General features: G+C 37.7%; 1 protein-coding gene across 6 annotated transcripts in view; it reads right to left on the bottom strand.

Annotated features, from left to right (window-relative positions):
• The window catches only part of MUSK (muscle associated receptor tyrosine kinase), a 75,107-nt gene that overhangs the window by 18,030 nt on the left and 41,111 nt on the right, over nt 1-15,966 (bottom strand). For all 6 annotated transcript variants that reach the window (XM_037494381.2, XM_037494379.2, XM_037494382.2 and 3 more), the window contains one exon: nt 8,481-8,640. In XM_037494381.2, the coding sequence (XP_037350278.1) occupies nt 8,481-8,640 (160 nt within the window). The remainder of the gene's footprint in view (nt 1-8,480; nt 8,641-15,966) is intronic.

Below are 15,966 nucleotides of genomic sequence, written 5' to 3'. Positions count from 1 at the left end.
AAAACCTAAATATGGACGAGGAAAAAGAATAACTATAAGAAAGAAAAAAATCAAAATCAACAAACAACTATGAACCAGAGACACTCTTGGTGGGGGTGGGTAAGGAGGGATTGGGGTCAAAATTGGGGTTGCAATTGTATGGGGAATATAAAAATTTTAAAAAAGTGAAAAGAAGATAAAAAAAAATTCCCACAGTCATCAATATTTACAGTTTCTTTAAAATTATCTGGAAAAGTAAGTGAAACTTTGGCTTTCTTCTTGAGACACACACTGACTCTAATATAAGAAAGCTGCCCAACTGTAAAAAAAAAATAATGCTTACCACTTATGCCTAATTGCAGAACAGCTGGTGGTCATTTAGTGTGGCTACTGGCTGTTACTCATTTCTTCATTTTCTCTTTATTAAGAACAAAAACTAAACACCTTTAATCAATTTAAAATCAGATAAAACTACCCTAAAATGCTAGGGGGTGGTGTCTGTTTTGTGGATAAGAATACTCTCTATCTGTCATGCTCAATCACTGAGTATAAAAGGGGTTGTGTGTTCCTGCCACCTCATTTTGTTTCCTAATTGGGGGGGGGGGTTGAGGACTGTGATTATAAGACATGAGAAGGCATGAGACATGGTAGTGTATCAATAAGCCATATCAATTAGGAAATACAGAGTTAAATTTTTTCTATAACAGCGTGAAAGATCAATGCCTTTAGAATATCGAAAATAAAACAATATTGTCCCTTTTGGGGGGATAAACAACTCCAGTACTACCACATCAGATTTCACCTGACTGCCAATTTTTGGTCATGCTACATATGTTCATCTGGGTTTTAAATTTAGTAACCAGAACTCCCACCCTGAAATCAATCCAAAGATGAGGCATTGCAGAGGTGGGGATTTGGCACAATGGAAAATGGCTGATGTTAGAGGATGGGGATGACCACAGACTCATTCCTGTAACCTGACACTGGCTAAGCAGAGACAGAACTTTGGACCTGATTCTCTCATGAAGGACCTATGAATGCCGTGGAGAATTTAGAAAAACAAACATGTATTTTCCTTGACTGAATCCCTGTGTCTATTTCCCCGAAGCCCCAGCTTTATTGAGATATAGTTACCATACAGCTGTGTAAGTTTAAGGTGTATAAAGTAAGTGTTGGCTTGTTACACTTACATATGGTTAGATGATGACCAATATGGCATTAACTAATACTTTCATCACAATACATATTACCATTTATTTTTCATGGTGAGGATATTTAATATTTATTCTCTTTGCAACTTTCACTATGTGATATAATATTAGTCACTACAGCCACCACATATACATTAGATCCCCAGAACTTAATTCACTTTGTAACTGGAAATTTATACCTCTTGACTAATGTCTCCCCATTTCTCTTTACACCAGGTCCATGGTAACAGAAACTCTCTGTCTAAGTTTGGTTTTTCAGATTTCATAAATAAGTGATACCATAGAGTATTTGTCTTTCTCTGCCTCATTTATCTCACTTAGCATAATCCTGCGCAAATGGCAGGATTTCCTTCTTTCTCGTGGCTGAAAATATTCTGCTGTATGTGTACCACATCTTTTTTATCTATTCATTCATCAATGGACACAAGTTGTTTCCTTGTCTTGAACAGTGCTGCAGTGAACATGGGAGTACAGCTATTTCTTCAATACCCTGTTTTCATTTCCTTTGGATATATACCCAGAAGCAGAATTGCTGGATTGTATGGTTATTCTATTTTTAACTTTTTGGGGAATCAGTCTTACTGTTTTCTATAGTGGCTGCACCAACTAACACACCCATCGATATTCCACAAGGGTTTCCTTTTTTTCCACATCCTCACCAACAGGTGTTATTTCTTTGATGATGGCCATTCTAACAGGCATAGGGTGATATCTCATTGTGTTTCTGTTTGTATTTTCTTGATGATTAGTGATATCAAGCATCTTTTTTATGTACCCATTGGCCATTTGTATGTCCTCTTTGGAAAAATGTCCATTTATTTCCCCTGCCCATTTTTTAATTGGATTGATATTTTTATTATTGAGTTGTGTGAGTTCTTTATATATTTTAGATATTAATTGCTTATCAGATATATGACTTGCAAATAGTTTCTCCCATCAGCAGGTTGTCTTTACTTTTTGTTGACTGTTTCTTTTGCTGTGCAGAAGCTGTTTAGTTTGCTATAGATCCACTTACTAATTGTTACTTTTGTTGCTTGTGCTATCGGTGTCCTTTTACTTTGTCAAGACCATCATCAAGTAACTTCTTCCTTATGTTTTCTTCTAGGAGTTTTATGGTTTCATGTCTTTAGTTCAAGTCTTTAATCCATTTGAATTAATTTTTGTTATGGTATAGGATAGGGGTCCAATTTCATTCTTCTCTATGATGTTATCTGGTTTTCCCAACACTATTTATTGAAGATATTCTCCTTCCCTATTGTGTCTTCTTGGCCTCCTTATTAAATATTCATTGACTGTATAGAAGAGAGAGAGAGAGAACATGAAGGGGAGAGAGAGAGAGAGAGAGAGCATGAAGGGAGAGAGAGAGAGAGAGAGAGAGAGAGAGAAGAGAGTAGAGAGAGATAGCTTATTTCTATGCTTTCATTTGTGTTTCATTGGTCTCTGTGTCTGTTTTATGCCAATACCATACTGTTTCAATTATAATAGCTTTGTAGTATAGTTTGAAAACAGTGACACCTCAAGCTTTGTTCTCCCTCTCAGGATTGTGTTGGTTATTTAGCATGATCTTTTGTGCTTCCATAAAAGTTTTAGGATTTTTTTTTCTGTTTCTGTGAAAAAAACACCATTGGAGTTATGGCAGGGATTGCCTTGAATATATAGTAGCTTTGGAAACTATATACATTTTAACAATATTAAAACTTCCAATCTATGAATATGAATTTCTTTCCTTTTTTTTTTTTGATGTTGCTTTTTGTTTCTTTTGTAAGAGCCTTGTAGGTTTCCTTCATTGGTTAAATTTATTATGTATTTTATTGTCTTTGGTACTATTGTGAGTAAAATTTTCTTTACTCCTTCTTCAGATATTGTTAGTGTCTAGAAACACAATTTCTGTAAGTTGATTTTTCTGCTGCAATTTTACTGAATTTGTTTATTAGTTCTAACAGTTTTTTGGTAGAATCTGGGATTTTTCATATATGAGATGATATCTGCCAAGACAATTTTACTTCTTCCTTTCCAATTTTTATGACTTTTATTTCTCCCCCCTCCACCTCCAATGGTTTGAACTAGAACTTCCAGTACTGATAGTCTACTAGAAGTGATATTGATAGAGGGAACCCTGCCTTTCTTTCTGATCTTAGTGGGAAATCTTAAGCCTTTCACCACTAAATATGTTAGTTTTGTCATATATGACCTTTACTGTGTTGAAGCATGCATTTTCTAGGCCCAACTTTTTGAGTATTTTTAATCAGGAAAGTACTGTCAAATGTATTTTTTTTAAGATTTACTTATTTATTTATACAAGAGCTGGTGACAGGTCAGAGGCGCAGGAGGGTGAGAGGATTCACCAGAGAAAGAGCAGGGAGCAAAACAGGCATATGTACCAAAATCAATGCTGAGGGGAGCAGCAGGAGAGACAGGAGAGGTCTGCAGCGCCATGTGGGTATCTCCCTGGCTGGCCAGGAATTGAATCAGCGCTGCAGTGACTGCAGACAGCTTCACAGCACTGTGCTCAACCTGCTGTGCCACTGGGGAGGCCCTGTCAAATGTATTTTTTGCATCTAACATAATGATCATATGGCTTTTTCTTCTATTAATATGTGTGGTATGTCACTTTAGTTGAAATTCATATATTGAACCATCCATGTATCCTAAGAATAAATCCTACTTGATTCTGGTTTCTGATCCTTTTAATGTGCTATTGGATTTAGCTAATTATGCTGAATAATGCTAATATTTTATTGAGAACTTTTGCATCTATCTCATCAGGGATACTGTTCTGCAGTATTCTTTTCTTGTAGTGTCCTCATCTGGCTTTGGTATCAGGGAAATGCTGACTTCATAAAATGAGTTTGGGAGTATTCCCTTCTCTTATTCTTTTTTTTTTGGGGGGGGGGAAGAGTGTGAAAAGGGTTGGCTTTAATTCTTCGTTAAATGTTTGGTAGAATTAATCCCTGTGTCTATTTTGATGACCTCTGGCTCTTCCAGGACTATGATCATTATAGGGACCATGGACTGTCTTGCTGGGCTCTGCCACAGGACCAAGTGTTCTGATGACAGAAGGCTTCTTGCCAAATTCCAGCATCCTGGTTAGTTTAAATTGCAACCTGAACCTTTTGGGGTTCTGACTGGATGGGAAATGGAACTATCCAGTTCGTAGGGAGAGGTTCCAAAAGTTTTTTCTGAATGCTTTGATGACTAACCACAAACAAATGAGTCAGAAAGAAGTATATCACATTTCTTAAATAATGCATATGAATATGGGCATACATGTATAAGAGTTTTGGGAAAATGAAGCTGATATTTATTTTCTGTTGTCCCTCAAGCACTAGAAATATCATTAGACATAGTCTTTACACTAGACAAGATTTTTCCATTTCCAGTTTTCCTGCTGGGATGAGTAAATAAACAGATGAAGCAAAGGCTTCAAAGTGAAGCATAAAGAATGTGACAAAGGAGTCTGTTGACTACAGAACACTAGGGGAGAATAAGGGATGGTTGAAATGAGAGTTTAGGGTAAGGAAGGATTGCCAGAATGTCAAGGGGGAGGCATCATGTCTGTATCAAAACTCTGGCCTGCCCTATTAAAGGACAAATGAAAGAAGGACTGAAAGCTGAAACTACATCCAAGTGCTGAGAGGTCTGGGGAGCATTAGACCATGCTTCTTTGAAATGATTCTGAATTAAAGTGGCTCCAATATTCCTTTTTTCACCAGAGAGTCCTCACTTCCCTAGAACGTTGGTCTAGGTTTGGGAGGCCATTTTCTCAGTGATGACATTGGCACCTGTAGAGTATTATAGTTTTTTATGAATCCCTCTTTACTAATCTTAGAAGCTTTTTTTTTTTTTCTGTGTACAGAAGGACTCACATTTATTAGTTCATACCTAAGACTTGCTACACCACTGGCTAAAATTTTGCTAGACTACTGGCTAAAATCAAGCCATTGCTGCTTCCAAGTTATGCAACTATTGCTCCTGCTGAGATCACTGCTCCTCATTTGGATTTAATTCTGCTGCTGCAGCACATTTTAAGCCATCTCTGCTTCTACATGCCAGCCCATGCATTGTTCCCACCATTTCTTTCCAAAAGGTAATTCTACTACTGTTTCCCCTGGTCTGCCAGTGATGGATACCACCATCTTCATTGTGGTCTATTCTCAACATTGATGTCCAAGGCCACTTCTCCCTTATCCTGGGATGCTGCCTTTCTATGCTGCCTGTCTACCCTTATGCCTCCTTATGCCACCAGAAAATACCTTTATTTTTTTGAGGATTAAAGCTTTCTCTGTTGGTATATTCCATTTATTAATGGAGTTGGGTCAGGTTCTCATTTGGGCTAGGACTGGGATGAAAGGGATAAATTGCTATATACAATATAATGGCAATTATGTCATCCTTTTAGTATCTTGGAAATCATATTCATGTGATGGATGATTCTATCTTTGTGTGGGGTAGGTGTAATCATTTTATTAGGTTCTCCTCCTGATTGGTCATAGCACTACTTTTATACACATCTTTGTACCATTTTTTTATAGATATATTCAGTTGGCCCTTAAGTGATACAGGTATAGGGGAGCTGATCACCCCTCCCACACATAGTCAAACATCCATGTATAATTTTGACTTCCCCAAAACTTAATTACTAATAGCCTACTCTTGACGGAAGCCAAACTGATGTTTGTTTACATTTCTCTCAGCTGTGAATGATCTTTAAGTGTTCATATGCATAAGTTTTGATAAAGTTTAACTTTTTACAATGAATTTTTATATATTTATGGTAGTAGAAGATACAATAGACTATTAGCTACAATATATTTTATGTCTTCATGACATACCTAACTCGTTCTTAATTTTTTTCCTATTTCTAGATTATTTTGTTAATCTGTGAGCTTTTTCAAATTGTTCCAAATCCCCACCCAAACTCCCAAATTCAAATGTATTTGTTCAAAAAAATCCTTGTTTAAGTGACCTGTGCATTTTAAACCTGTGCTGTTCATGGAACAATTCTCTGTGTGTGTGCATACATGTGCGTGTGCAGGTATAACTATAATTTATTTATTAAAATTGGGTCATGATCAAATATCAACTAAAACATAAGATTTTGAGAAGGCAATAGTTTCAAGTAATTCAAAGTCACCAAAGTTTTAGTTATTATCTCCTGAATCTTATCAAGATCTTAGGTTTTGATTTATGTTATTTTCCTAGACATCTTCCTTAAAAGTTCAGACACTCAAAAGCTCAGCTCACTCTTCTACCACATCGTTACATTCAAACACTTCAAATCTTTTTATTTCTATCCTGATAGCTCCTCTCCCCTCTGTACCAGCTGTCACTGCTATTGTTCAAACCTTCACTAACTTTTTTTTTTCCCACAAATACAATTGGATAGCTTTTCTACAGACACTTTTTTTTTTTTGATTGCAGAATCTGGATAGATTTTTATTTTTTATCACGTATTTTATTTTATATTTTATTTTATTTTTTATAATTCTTACATCATTTTTCTTTTTTTGCACAATGTATGCATTTTCATTTTGGTTATATTCCCCTTTCATTAACTTTGAAACTCCTGACACAGCCTCATGATGGCTCACCAAGCCCTCAACTTCTGACTTGCAATATCTGTTCACCTGATAAGAGTCATATCTGAACTAATCACTTCTCTATTCTAAAATAGTTAAATGACTTCCCATTGTATGAAAAATACATTCAGCCTATTCAGATTCTCTAGAAGAGTCTGCTATAACCCATATTTCATGCCTTTCTCCCCATTCTCCACTCAGCCCCAGTCTCTACCATGTTCTTGCCTTGCCAGTTGACTTACTGTTTTCGAGACCAAATCCAACCTTTTCATTTCATACTCTTATCTCCTGTGCAAATGCAACTTCTTTCCGAAATGCCCCCTTAAACTTTCCTTCTCTGGTTCTTCTGCTGTACTTTGTCTATGCTTCCGCAAATGAACATATTCTCAAATGCATATGGTGAATTGATTTCCTTCCCAGATTAAAGAGTCCCTGATAGGCAGGGGCTTATTGCTATTTATACCATTTGTTTACTCTGTTTGTGTCCTTTACCTAACACAATAGTCTAAATTCAGTGTATTTAATAAATGCAGATAAGAGTGCTTTATAAGCAATAAAGAGATGTGTAAGTAATAGTCACATTTTTTTTTTTATCATTTGTTCAGTTAAGTTTAATTTACTTTTAGGATTCTCGGAGGAATGATTTCTCATCAGTGGAAATTCTAGAAGAACTGATATGATACCTTAAGATATTATAGAGAGACAGATCCTTGGAGGAGGAGGAAGAAGGGACCGTTGGTTTTAGAATTTTTTTTTCTCCCTCATGAGTATACCTCAGAGGGCCAGCCTTGTCTAATGCTCCCTATTTATTACTCTGTGGCCTCATTTCACCTCATATTAAAAATCAGAACATCACTGGAAATTTCCTACCAGGGAAGATCAAAGAGGTGACACTGTAATATGAAGTGGACTCTGGGGGCTGGCCTGGGTGCAGGTTCTACCGTGCTTGCCTTCCAAGTGAGGCCAGGCATCTCTCTGCTGACCCTGTGGCAAACAGGCATGCTATGAATATAACATGACTGGCATTTCCTGATACTGGGTTTATTTCCATCTTTAAGAATTCCACAAATGTTCTCAGAAGCCTTTGGGACATTTAAATTTTTAAAATAAACCTTTAACTCAACATAAATATCCTAGAAATCCTAGAAGGCCTTTTCCTTACAAACACTGTAAATCCTGCCATCACTTGCAGGAAAGGGAAAGACCACAAGGTAGATCACATACTCACAGTGGCCTCAAGAAAGAGCCATGTAGAAATTGGCACAAACATGTTAAGTAGCTGCCAATGGACTCTTGGAGAGCCTGGGAAAATTTGATTAACCTAGAGAAAGAGAGAGAGAGGATGGAGAGGAAGAATTGAGAGAAGAGAAAGGGAAGGAAAGAAAGAGAGGGAAGAAAGAAAAGAGGGAGGAACAAAAGACCAAGAAAGCAGGGGGGGGGGGCGGGTGGAAGGAAAGAAAAGAAGAAAAAGAGGTAGAAAGAAAATGAACTCCCAGACACTGTTACCTCCATAAAGCAGTTACTTGAGGATTTTGTTTTTGAGCCAAAATCAATATATAGGTTAATCTTTGGAGTGTCCCTAGGGAGGAGAAAGTCACCCCAAGGGGACTGGAGTAAGAGATAAAAGAACGATTTCCCCAAAGCAAGATATTGTAGAATAGTGCCAGCTCTCTCCTCTCCTGAGCAATGCAGATATGAAAATCCATCCTACCTGCTATGCTGAGTGTGGAGGCAGCCTTTGCAGTAGTGAATTTCTCTCCATGCTTATTCGTGGCTATGCATGTGTAGAGTCCTGGCTTGGTGATAAACAGTTGCAGCCTTGAATCAATCACTCGATCTTTGACACTTTCCTGAATGGACCCAGAAGAAATCTGGTGGAGCAAGGGAAAGCAGAAGGGAGAATTAGGTCAGGGAATTACTAACCTGCTACACTAGAAGACTTGAAGGAAAAAGGACTAGGATTATAATCAAAAAGCATGTAGTAGATTGAAAAATAGCCCCAAACTTTTCCCTCTCCATACCCACGATCTTGCCATGTGACTTGGTAGCTCTTACCTCAGGAATTTAAATTGTCTTATGACATGTTTTAGAAATACACAGAGACTTGTAAAGTTCTTGAACATTGTGGCTTGTTTTCTTGTTGTTTTTGGAAACTGTGACACCCCTGTGAATAAGCCAGAGCTGGTCTACCAGAGGATGAGACGTGCATGACCCAGTGATCCCACTGCTCCAGCAGCAGAGAGCCAGCAACACCAGCAGATGTATGAAGTAGGCCATTCTAGGCCAACTAGCATTAGTCAGTCAATCTTCCAGTCACAGGAGCTAAATCAGCCCAAAAAAGAAAATCCTCACCCAAATCAGCAAAACCACCCAGTTGACCTTGAGACTTGGGTCTATTAATAAATGGCTATGGTTTTAAGCCATTAAGCTATAAGGTGGTAGTGATACAGCAATAGGTGACTACTGCAAGACATGAAAGATATACTGTGTACGTCTTCAAGATGTGTTCTCCCTGTCAGAAGTTAGAGACAGTCCGTTATGACAGGTTGCAGGCCTCCTGGCTTATTTACATGACCCCGGTTCAGTTTCTCATAACTGCACATCATATAGATGGGTGGTTGTCATGAAAAATGATTGTGAAGGAAATTTTATGGCATGGCATACATCAGACCATGCTACTTAAACCCGAAAATCAATTGTCCTCAAATAGGCAGGACACCCATGCACTATTAGCATGTAACTGAAAGGTTAATTTACGTCAGTTCTTATTTTTTAGTCATCATCATTGCAACTCAGTGGGAAAGACAGCCACCCAGCACATTCTGTCAGGCTGCAGAGTCAGAATTGTTACCCTAGCTTGACCCTAAAGCCTGTGCTTTGCATCCTTGTCCATAGTGCTTTCCCCTCATTCTAGAAGAAAGAGCAAATAAGAGCAAATTAGAAAACAAGAATAATAACCTCAAGAAACCAGCCGAGAGCAAGACAAATGCCTGACAGATGTTACTGCTGAGGGGGTGGCAAAATAGTGATGCTTTCTTCACTGTTTTCTTGAGCACTGTACTCTCTTTTCAATAGTTATTCTTTAGCTATCCTTGCTTGTCTGAGGGAAAATGCCAATTTGAAGCAAATTTGAATGGAATGACAACTAAGGAGTCCACCAGTGGTTTGCTTTGATCATGTCATGGAGGAGTGGAGGTGGGTTCCATGGTGACCTGAAAGAGTCTGTGTTTTTGGTAATCAGGGATGAAGCTAGGGTGCAAATAGGGGAGTTCATTATTTTACTGTTTTACCTGGAGGAGGATTTTCACAGGAAGAGCAAAGGAAGTCCTGGGGTGATAACAGCTTTCTTCTTTCTGTTAACAGGGGATCGGCCCTGGAACCAAACATTCTCTAAACAAGTTAGGAGTGAGTGTTTGTTCAATTAGCTTCTTAATCTTTTTATTCTCAACCTCTATTTCTGTTCTCCACCTTTATTAAAAGAACTGGTTTCTGTAAACATGATTTTACTTTAAACGGAGGCACTTCCCAGGTTAGATCGTGTATTGTGGCATTTTCCCCAGTTAAGGAGCAATTTCTCTATGAGAAATTGACAATGCAGAGAGAAAAATATCTTTAAGACACACACACACTTAGTTGGGAATTCAAATTGAATACATCATTATCGTGTTTTTCTTATGAACTTGAATGTCCAAGTTAGATCAAAAGGACTGAACAGCTTGAAACACAATTTTGGTCTCTCCTGGAATTTTAATACAAAGCAACAATGAGAAAAAAAAATAAAGACTCCAACCTCTATGCTCAATCACTATCCTTTCTGTTATCTGTACCTTATACTAGAGGATTGCTCAGTAACCCCACCTTGGTCGACTGGATGGTTTTGATGGTTTGGGCCAGGATTTCCTGGTCTTGACTATCTAACTCCTATGATTACGCAGCTAACTTACTGATACTGGTTGGCTAGAAGGGCCTTGCTTATGTTTATAAGTACAATCCCTTTCCAGTTTATATAACTGAAATCTGCAGAATGGTCACCCTCTTCTTTTGCAGTTCATTCCCTCCTTTAAGAAGTAGGTGTCTCAATGTCATGGCGAAAACTTAGAAATGAGTCATCCCCCAGTGCTGACTAAACGCACACTATTTTCATGTTCACACCTAAGAAAGTCACTCTAAAATGCCTCCTCAAGGTCATGGAAAACATTCTTGGTAGGAAAGAGAAGTGAGTTTTAAATGGCGTGATCTCTGCTACTGGATTTCATCCAGGTGTTGAAATAGTTCAGCAAACAGACCAACAAATTACTACCTCATCGGGCTCCATGATGTGGTCCCTAAATGCTTTTCCTCCTGTTTCCAGAGGCCTTGCTTGGTTCAGTTTGTGACTCATGCACAGCAGGCCTTGTTAGTCATAGTTTGAATTTGTTTTTCTTTCTTCATGGATCATTATGACCCACAGTCTAGTATTTTTGATGACCTCAAAATAAAAACAATCCTTTACCTCCATTTTGATCTTTTTGCTTCTCAGATTGAAGAGATTAAAGGAAAGGTTCAAATAATTATTGTGAGTGTTGATCAAGGTGTGCTTAGGCAAAATCCTTCATTGAGGTGACTATATCTGGTATTTATGGTAAATATATTATATTCTCCAACTCTCCCAGGCATTCTGACCTCAAGGTTAAACAGCTTTTTGCACTCTGTATGGGATTCCTTTTCTGAGAGTGATCTCAAAAAGAGGTAGTTCTATCAAATAGTCATAAGAGTTCACACCTGAAATAATGTATTCTTGAAGGTGACAAAGCAGTACAGACATGGAATATTTTTTATATATCATCAATATATTTATAATGCTGTCTTGAGAGACTCTGCTCTCAAGGAGAATTTTGTAACTTCATCAAGATTTGACCTTAGTACAGGAAGACCTTTGAAAAGCTTCCTGGATTCAGCAGCTTTGTCTTGCAAACAGTTCCATCTGGCTGGGAATTCCTCCACTATTAGGATGTGGCCCAATATGATCCATATTCAGGGAGTTGTAATCATGTGTGTCTATGAATCATGGAAAAGGAGGTAATAACAGAAAATGCTGTGTATTGTTTCTGATCAACATAGACATAACAATTGGTCTCTCTCAATCTGGTTGCTAAACTATTTCACATGGCACTTGATGTATGTAATTAGTTTAGCTTACACAGTAAGGTAAGCAGACTCTAAAGCTCATGTACTTTGAACCAAAAATACCATCTCTTAAAATATAGGCAAGACTCCCTTTAAGAAAATTCAAGAACATACTCTTCAACATAGGTGATTTAGCTAATTATTTCATGATATTCTTCTAATAAATTAAGTAATCCCAACTTAAAAACATTTTAGGTACTATATGTACCAGGAAAAGCGTGCAATTTTCCTACATTTTTATTTGAATGCCAAAGTAATAGATATATTATCAGTGAAAAATTTAAATAAATCTAGTTATACAAATACAATGATATTTTCTTTCAGAAAAGTAAATCTGATCTACCTATGCAAACTACTATTTTCAACATTGTAAAATAAGAGTGCTGCTCACTTAAGAGTGCTGCTAACTCTGAAGTTCAAATAAGACAATGACTTTTCATGAAAAATGGATGGTATTTCCATAGGAAGAAAGCAAAATATTTCTTAATCACTGTGGGGCATATTGTTTGCCTTTATCTTGGGGTTATTTGTTTATTTGTTTGTTTGTTTTGTTTTTGCCTCTGTTTAGGATTGTGATTTTCTGGCATTTTCAGAGAGAGGGAGAAAAGGAACATTCACAACTTTTAGAGAAGTAGCTATATTCAGTAGATTTTAGCAAACTTAGTGAAGAGCTACAGTTTAAACTTTGTTTAATTCTGAGCTCTCAACTCTGCATTCATTTTTGTTCATCCCCCAAAACTGATATGTGAGCTGTGAGTACTTCCCTGTTTTCCTCAATAGACCTTTCTGGTTTGATACATTACAACACTAAATGCCCCAAATTTCTTCCATTTTCTGTGATTTACGTCAGCATGGGCAGTCATCTTGACTTGGACCTGGGTAGTATTACCAAGAACAAAACTTGGCTGTAAGAATAACACACACTCTCTGACCATAAGAACTGCGGCTGTACTTTTGCTTTTTTCCAGGAGGGAAGCTACTATTAGTTTGTTTTATTCCTGTTTTAGAATCTGAGGCAGTGTATTGATTTTCCCCTCTTTTTTTTGAGAATTACAACTTGAATAATTAAGTTGGGGTCTCAATAAGACCAAAACTAACTCAACACATCTGACATTTTTGCTGCTCCTGAAGTATAGCAGAAAATAATCCTGTATGTTCTAGTTCTCAACTCATGTGAGCTTTTTTTTAAAAAAGATTTATTTATTTATGCATACAAGAGCTGGGTACAGGCCAGAGATGCGGTGGGTGAGAGGATTCACCAGAGACAGAGTGGGGAACAGAACAGGCAGATCGACTGAAGTACATTGCTGAGGGGAGCAGAGGGTGAGACAGGGGAGGTCTGCCTCGCCATGTGGGTTGCTCCCTGGCCGGCGGGGATCGAACTCATGCTGCAGAGGCTGCAAATTGCTTCATAGTGCAGTGCTTACCCCCTTGTGCCACCAGGGAGGCAGCTTTTTAAAAACAGAAACATTTTACAGCATATGTCTTTCCATTTTCTCTATTACTGTTTTCACAGAATAAAACAAGTTAGTGAAGTCATATTGTCAGTCCCATAGTTTCTTAGGGCATATCATTACACGATCTTGAGAGGCTTAAGACAAATACACCAGCTTCTACACAAGAGCCACACAACGTAGCCAAGTAAGATTTAAATTGTAAATGACACTTGAAATCTGGTTAGAAATCTAAAGAACGAAATTACATGTTAGTTTACTGTAGCTTAACAAAATTAGAGAACTGTTGCCCTGATGTCTAATCAGAGATCATTTTCTCTAGCCACAAGACATTGTTGTCATTAGAGACATGGGAAGATCAATATCTGAGAGGTAATGAACCTCTACTTCCAAATCACATTAGCCAGGGGGGCATTTATAACTTAAATTTCATTCTACCATGCCTCAAGTTACAAGCCTAGAAACTGGCATAAATTTATTTATTTGCTATATTTTAAAGAGTTGGATGATGTACAGTTAACCAAGATGAACCTATTTAAATAAGAAATTATAAGAAAACTGATTTTGTTCAAGTATCAAAAATGAAAAACAAATCCCTTTAGCAAAAACAATAGGGAGAACAAAAGTAGTGAAGTGTAAGCCCTGGAGGGTGCTATAGCACCACCACAGTCTTCGTGTATTGGGGTAGCCTTCAAATCTGGCAATTTTTTTCGTGGTTTGTAACATCCACCCAAATTTCACAGTCACCCTTTGCTTTCCACACCCTTCTCTCCTCTTCCCTCCCCTTCTTTGCTTTCCCATGGCTAGAACTAGTTCTCCTCTTTCTCTTGCCACTCTTTTTGCCTCATTTGGAACACACCATTGACCTTAAAATGCTACTTTTAAATATCACATCATTTATGGACACTGCAGCCAAGATATCAGAAACTTGGAGAGAGGCTATCTGAAGGGAAAGAAAATAGTTGAGAACCCTTTTTAGATGCCTAATCAAGGTTTGAGCTATTTAGTTATATCAAGAGCCATACTCATCCCATTTCCTTAAGTGATTAAAAAAAAAAAAAGTTCTCAATGGGCTACCCAGAAAGTTGCTGTATATCCTCTGCTACATACTACAGTGGTAACTCAGTGGGCCTGAGATTCAAACCAGGCATGTGCAAAAGGAAGATATCCTCTGACCCCTGGAATATTCTGCCCGATAAGAGTGATTTTTCTATGCCTAAGAACTTGGGTCATGCCAGATAGTTTATGTGAAAAATGTAAATTATAGTGAATACCTATTTTTCTGCTCACCGAGGACCTTTTTGGGGTGGGGGTGCTGGAGACCAGCTAAGGTCAGTCACATGAGCTTTGCTTGTCTATATAACTGATCCTTAGCAAAAACTCTGGACACCAAGACTTGGGGGAGCTTCCTTGGTATATCACTTCATTCATGTCGTCACATGTCAGTGCTGGGAAATGAAGCATTCTCCATGGGACTCCACTGGAAAGAACAAATCATTACCCTTTGCTGATTTTAATTTGTATCCTTTTGCTGTCCTAAACTATAACCATAAGTATAGAATTTTGTGAGTGCTAGAGAATCATCATACTTGAGGGTGGTCTTGGGGACCCTGGCACACCTTTAGACATTTACCCCATTTAGACATAAACCCCATTTACAACATGTAAATGGCAGAATCAGGCTTGCTAGCAGCTTCGTTAGAAGGATCGAAGAAGCAATAGCTTTTTTAATGGACTGGATCTAAGAATTTGTAGATACAAAACTTGATAGAAAAATTACTCAACTAAGTAGGTGAAACCTAGCACATACAAAGGTTTTCTGCGAGGACAACGGCTAACTTTTCCCTGCAGAGTCTTGGAAAACTCAAAAGGGCAGTGATTAGGGCTGTAAATATGAGTAGACAGAGTAGCTGGCACTGTTTTACGTGCATATAGCACCAGGTTAAGGCATCTGTCTGTGGGTTGGAGCTTTTGAATGAGATTTTCTTTAATGGGTTCCTTAGCCCACAAGTTTAACTCCTTTTTCTACCTGAAGTTTTAGAGATCAGATTTGGAGTCATTTTCACTCCACCCCCAAGGACCTTATGGGAGACTGCTGGGACTCCAATAGAGACTCCCCATGAACTAACAAATTGGGGGCTAAGAGGGAGATGGCTATTCTGTAGAAAAAGGCAACACTGGTGTCATCTTCAAGATTTCCTGATTCCAGAAGAATCATAAACATATCCACAGTGAGTCAGTTTTATTTTTTTAAATATGGATTAATTTCTTTTTTTATTTATTATTATAATTTTTTAAATTTTATAAATTTTTTACATCATTTTTCATTTTTGCACAATGTATGCATTTTCATCTTGTTTAAATAATCCAGTCAGAAAATGGGCAGAAGAGCTAAAAAGAAACTTCTCCAAAGAGGAAATGCAAATGGCCAACAGGCATATGAAAAATCTTCAACATCACTTGTAATCAGGGAAATGCAAATCAAAACTATAATGAGATACCATGTTACACCAGTGCAAATGGTACATATTAAAAAAACTAGCAACAACAAATGTTGGCGAGGATGTGGAGAAAAAG

Source organism: Talpa occidentalis, unplaced genomic scaffold, assembly GCF_014898055.3.
Source record: "Talpa occidentalis isolate TD23 unplaced genomic scaffold, MPIMG_talOcc4v2.1 talOcc4.7, whole genome shotgun sequence".
Classification (NCBI taxonomy): Eukaryota; Metazoa; Chordata; class Mammalia; order Eulipotyphla; family Talpidae; genus Talpa; species Talpa occidentalis.
Note: the sequence above shows the minus strand (reverse complement) of the source record. Positions and strands in the feature narration are given on the sequence as shown.